Source organism: Apis dorsata, unplaced genomic scaffold, assembly GCF_000469605.1.
Source record: "Apis dorsata unplaced genomic scaffold, Apis dorsata 1.3 scaffold_108, whole genome shotgun sequence".
NCBI lineage: Eukaryota > Metazoa > Arthropoda > Insecta > Hymenoptera > Apidae > Apis > Apis dorsata.
In genome coordinates this window covers 58,838-64,203 of record NW_006263404.1, presented here as the reverse complement: position 1 = coordinate 64,203, position 5,366 = coordinate 58,838, and the positions used below count along the sequence as shown (strand labels likewise).

The 5,366-nt window shown below is 25.7% G+C and overlaps 1 protein-coding gene across 8 annotated transcripts in view; it reads left to right on the top strand.

Annotated features, from left to right (window-relative positions):
• Positions 1-5,366, top strand: part of LOC102672974 (syntaxin-binding protein 5) — a 32,016-nt gene that overhangs the window by 26,485 nt on the left and 165 nt on the right. For 7 of the 8 annotated variants that reach the window (XM_031508859.1, XM_031508858.1, XM_031508861.1 and 4 more), the window contains 5 exons: positions 2,138-2,246; positions 4,488-4,571; positions 4,920-5,015; positions 5,091-5,215; positions 5,287-5,366. In XM_031508859.1, the coding sequence (XP_031364719.1) occupies positions 2,138-2,246; positions 4,488-4,571; positions 4,920-5,015; positions 5,091-5,215; positions 5,287-5,366 (494 nt within the window). The remainder of the gene's footprint in view (positions 1-2,137; positions 2,247-4,487; positions 4,572-4,919; positions 5,016-5,090; positions 5,216-5,286) is intronic. The other variant, XM_031508860.1, reaches the window with a different exon arrangement.

Here is a 5,366-nt window from a genome sequence, read left to right as displayed (position 1 = left end):
ATTCATATCTCTAATTATTTTTATATTTCTTATTATACAAAATTTTATCTTCTTAGTCTCGATTCATTGGAGGAAAACAAAATGGAATCTTCAATCAATTTTTGATCGATTCGTCGGATCTGAATTTTTCCAATAAAATAAAATAAAATAAAGGATCAAAGAGATTAGTACTTTAAAAGATTCATATCTCTAATTATTTTTATATTTTTTATTATACAACATTTTATCTTCTTAGTTTCGATCGATTCGTTAAAGTAAAACAAAATGGAATCTTTAATCAATTTTTGATCGATTTATGGGATCTGAATCTTTCCAATAAAATAAAATTGTAAAGGAATACGTGATCAAAACAGAGATTAATACTTTAAAAGATTCATATCTCTAATTATTTTTATATTTCTTATTATACAAAATTTTATCTTCTTAGTCTCGATCGATTCGTTGGAGCAAAACAAAATGGAATCTTCAATCAATTTTTGATCGATTCGTCAGATCTAAATTTTTCCAATAAAATAAAATAAAATAAAATAAAGGATCAAAGAGATTAGTACTTTAAAAGATTCATATCTCTAATTATTTTTATATTTCTTATTATACAAAATTTTATCTTCTTAGTCTCGATCGATTCGTTAAAGTAAAACAAAATGGAATCTTTAATCAATTTTTGATCGATTTATGAGATCTGAATCTTTCCAATAAAATAAAATTGTAAAGGAATACGTGATCAAAACAGAGAGTACTTTAAAAGATTCATATTTTAATATTATTTTTAAATATAATTATTTTTATATTTCTTATTATACGACATTTTATCTTCGTAGTCTCGATCGATTCGTTGGAGAAACGTGTGATTAAAACAGAGATCTTAAAAGATCCATAATTATTTTTATATTTCTTATTATACTTATTAAAATTTATTAAAATTTATTAAAATTTATTAAAATTACTCTTATTAAAATTTATTAAAACTCTTATTAAAATTTTTCTTCAATCAATTCTCGATCGATTCTGAATTTTTCCAACGAAATAAAATTGTTTGTAAAGGAACACGCGATCAAAACAGAGATTACGATCTTAAAATGTGTGTATAATTATTTTTATATTTCTTTTTATACAAAATTTTTTCTTCAATCGATTTTTGGTCAATTCATGAGATCTGAATTTTTCCAATGAAATAAAATTGTAAAGAAATACGTGATCAAAGAGATTAGTACTTTGAAAGATTCATATAAAATTTTATCTTTTTAATCGATCGATTCGTCGAATGTGAATCTTTCCAACGAAACAAAATTGTAAAGGAATACGTGATCAAAGCAGAGATTAGTACTTTAAAAGATTCGTATCTCTAATTATTTTTATATTTCTTATTATAAAATTTTATCTTCTTAATCTCGATCGATTCGTGGGATCTGAATCTTTCCAACGAAATAAAATTGTAAAGGAATACGCGATCAAAGCAGAGATTAGTACTTTAAAAGATTCATATCTCTAATTATTTTTATATTTCTTATTATAAAATTTTATCTTCTTAATCTCGATCGATTCGTGGGATCTGAATCTTTCCAACGAAATAAAATTGTAAAGGAATACGCGATCAAAGCAGAGATTAGTACTTTAAAAGATTCATATCTCTAATTATTTTTATATTTCTTATTATAAAATTTTATCTTCTTAATCTCGATCGATTCGTGGGATCTGAATCTTTCCAACGAAATAAAATTGTAAAGGAATACGCGATCAAAGCAGAGATTAGTACTTTAAAAGATTCATATCTCTAATTATTTTTATGTTTCTTATTATACAAAATTTTATCTTATCGATTCGTGGGAGGAACGTGTGATCAAAATAGAGATTACGATTTTAAAAGATTCATAATTATTTTTATATTTCTTTTTGTACAAAATTTTTTCTTCAATTTTTGATCGATTCGTGGGATCTGAATCTTTCCAACGAAATAAAATTGTAAAGGAATACGCGATCAAAGCAGAGATTAGTACTTTAAAAGATTCATGTCTCTAATTATTTTTATATTTCTTATTATACAAAATTTTAATCTTAATTTCGATCGATTCGACGGGTCTGAATTTTTCCAATAAAATTTCGTTTGTTGTAAAGGAGCGCCTTTTGTTTATTTCAGATAACGTGTGTCTCGTTTGTTACGTTTCGAATGGTCACATAGCCACGTATAGTTTGCCAAGTCTGAGGCCACTTATAGACGTCGATTTTCTACCGCTTATAGATTTGAGGTAAGAATAACAATTATACCCTGAATAATTTGCTTTTTGCGGCAAAATAACGATTACAATTGCACATGGTATATAATGCACTAACATGCCACTGCAACTTTTCTTAATGCAGCAACACTTTGTAATATTATACGTTTATATTGAACGGTAGCATAAAACTTATTTTATATTAATAAAATTCTTCTCTTGGCTAATACTTTTAACTGATCATTTTTAAATATAATAGCGATTAATAAGAAAAAAAAAAAAGATAACAATTTTGTGTAGACAATGCACGTGTGAAAGCGCTTTCGTATCTAATTCTTAATTTCTTTAAAAATTTAACTCCGATTATATTTTTATAATTCTTTTTGTTTTAAAGTATTTTTATTACATTTATTGATAAACTTTGTATAATTTTGTTATTATTTAGAGAAATATTATAATTTTAATCTATTAAAAATTGCTATCAACAAAGAATGAAAAGAAATATAGGTAAGATATTAAATATAAATGGCTATATATATATAAATTCTTCGTCCAAATTTTATATAAATTTTATGTCATTATATGATATAACATTTAAATCTTTTTATCCTGTTATAGAAAAATTACCGTTTCGAAAGTAAGCGTGAAAGTTTAAAAATTAATTTTGATATGATTTGATTTCAAATATGATAATTTTTATTTTACTTTACTGTCGAGCACAGTTATTGCTGTTTTTAATAAAAAAAAATTATATCATTTATCGTATAAAATTAAAAAATTGAAAATTTTTTGGCTAATACACGCATATACGAATGAATTTGAAGAACGAATTTGAGAACAATTTCTGAATTACAAATTTCAGGTATAGTTTTGCTCATAATAAATAAATATCGTGATATTTAAACATTCGTTGTTTCATTGTATAGCGTTATGCACCATGTAGCTGATTGAATGTTGACATTAGACATTATATTTAATACCGATATAATAAATAATTAATTATGATTAGTGATATGATAACGATAATTTAATTTTACTAATACTTATAGCATGTAATTTCTTTATTATATTTAATTATATATACATATGTACATATGTATATATTCGTTAACCCTTAATACACTTAAAGCATGCCTTGCGTAGAAATTCTTTACTATACAAGCACAATTCTATATTGCACTTCTTTATATCTTCTACATAGTTGAAAAAATAATTTTCAAATTGCAAATTATTTTAATGAATTGGTCGTTATTCATTTCAAAAATGATATTGTATCTGCATCTTCAATTTTTATACTTTTTTTATTTATAGTAATTATTTCTTCTTATTAACTACTTATAGTGAATAATATAAATATTCATATCCTGATTATACGTATTAATGTAATTAGTTACTAACGTAATTCTTTAAGAATGTATAAAATATAAAATATTTTTATGTAGCTTCTTGCTAGTATATTTATATATTATCAGTTACTCGAAAAAAAAAAATATATATTTTATACTTTTACAAATTAGAAATCCCTCGAGATGTGTGCTACTTTTTTTTTTCTTTTACAAGAAATCTCTTTAGTTGCTAGAAAATTTAATTATTACTCGATTGTTATTCCTTTTTCGATAATTATATCACATTTTTTCCTCAGCATTATTAACGTAAATTGTAGTATAGTATATATATATATATATATAAGTATTTATAATATATATCTTAACACTTCGGATTAATATTCCATTAAATTTTCATATTGATTTTCCAGGAAATTTTTAAATTGTAATAAAAATTTACTCGATCATTTATCTTATCGAATAAAGAAAAAAAGAAAAATCTCTCTTATTTCTATCGCGTAAAATTAAAATTATCACTCGATCGATATTTTTTTTTTTCGTAGATTTCTCAATCAAATCAAAATTAATCAAATTCATAATCTAATTTTTTAACTAACCAGAATATGAATATTGTGGAAATTCGCTATATTTATACCTTTATATTAAATTTAAGATGGCAGCAACTTTTTAGCAACAAACGATACATTAATTTTAAATTATTATTATTATTATATTTCATTTTTCTTACATAGTTCTCTCTGTATACTTATATTTGGGATCAAGTGGAATATATTATTTTGTTTTGAAAATATATATATATCTGAAAGATAAAAAAAGATTGTTGATGTTTTAAGGGTTAATGCTAATTAATGCGAATTAAAAAAAAATCTCTTTTTACTCGTGTATGGCTTAACGCTCACTTTTCTCCTGTCTCTGTAATCTCTAACAGTTTTCAGACTACAAAACATGGCATTGTAGACCCCATGTTGTCCATATGGGGTAATCAACTCTTTGTTAATGGCGATACCGATCAGTAAGTGATCTATAAAATACACTTTTCACAATATGTATTTTATACAATATGCAATGCCTAGCGCGCATATTATTACCTATATATACACCTATATTATATTTCACGATATATTTTATTATTTTCGATTCCTATATATATTCCTCCTTTAATCTAATTTATTATTTATATCGATAATATCAACGAAATCGCTCCGATTTTTCATTATTCCCTTTTATTATCGATAAAAAAAGTTTTACATATAAATATATATTTTTCTCAATTTCGATGTTACGTCCCGACAAAACCTATATTCGTATATCGTATACCCTGAAGAAATGTATCAATAACGATCCCATGTCTTTTTTACAGAATTGCAAAAACGCTTTGCTTCAGCAATAGAGGCCACGGTTTGTACCTCTCCTCGCCTACCGAGATCCAAAAGTTTTCCGTTTCCAGTCAATTTTGGTAATGAATTCACCATATAAATAATAATAAAAAAATTCTCTTCCTTCCTTTCTTTTCATCTTTCATTTTTCATAGCGGCGAATTAACCGAGATGATGGGAGATCTGTTCATCGGTCACGACATGCCCGAACCGCCCAAAGAGAGTTTCTTCAAAGGCCTGTTCGGCGGTGGATCGCGAAGTCTCGACAGAGAAGAATTATGTGAGTGATTTTACCAAAAAAAGAAGGAAAAAAAATTTCACCGAATAACCGATCGATGACAACAATTCCAGTCGGCGAATCGAGCGGTCGAGCATCCCGCACCGTGGCTAAGCACATACCCGGGCCGAACGCGGGGGCCGAGAATCTTCGC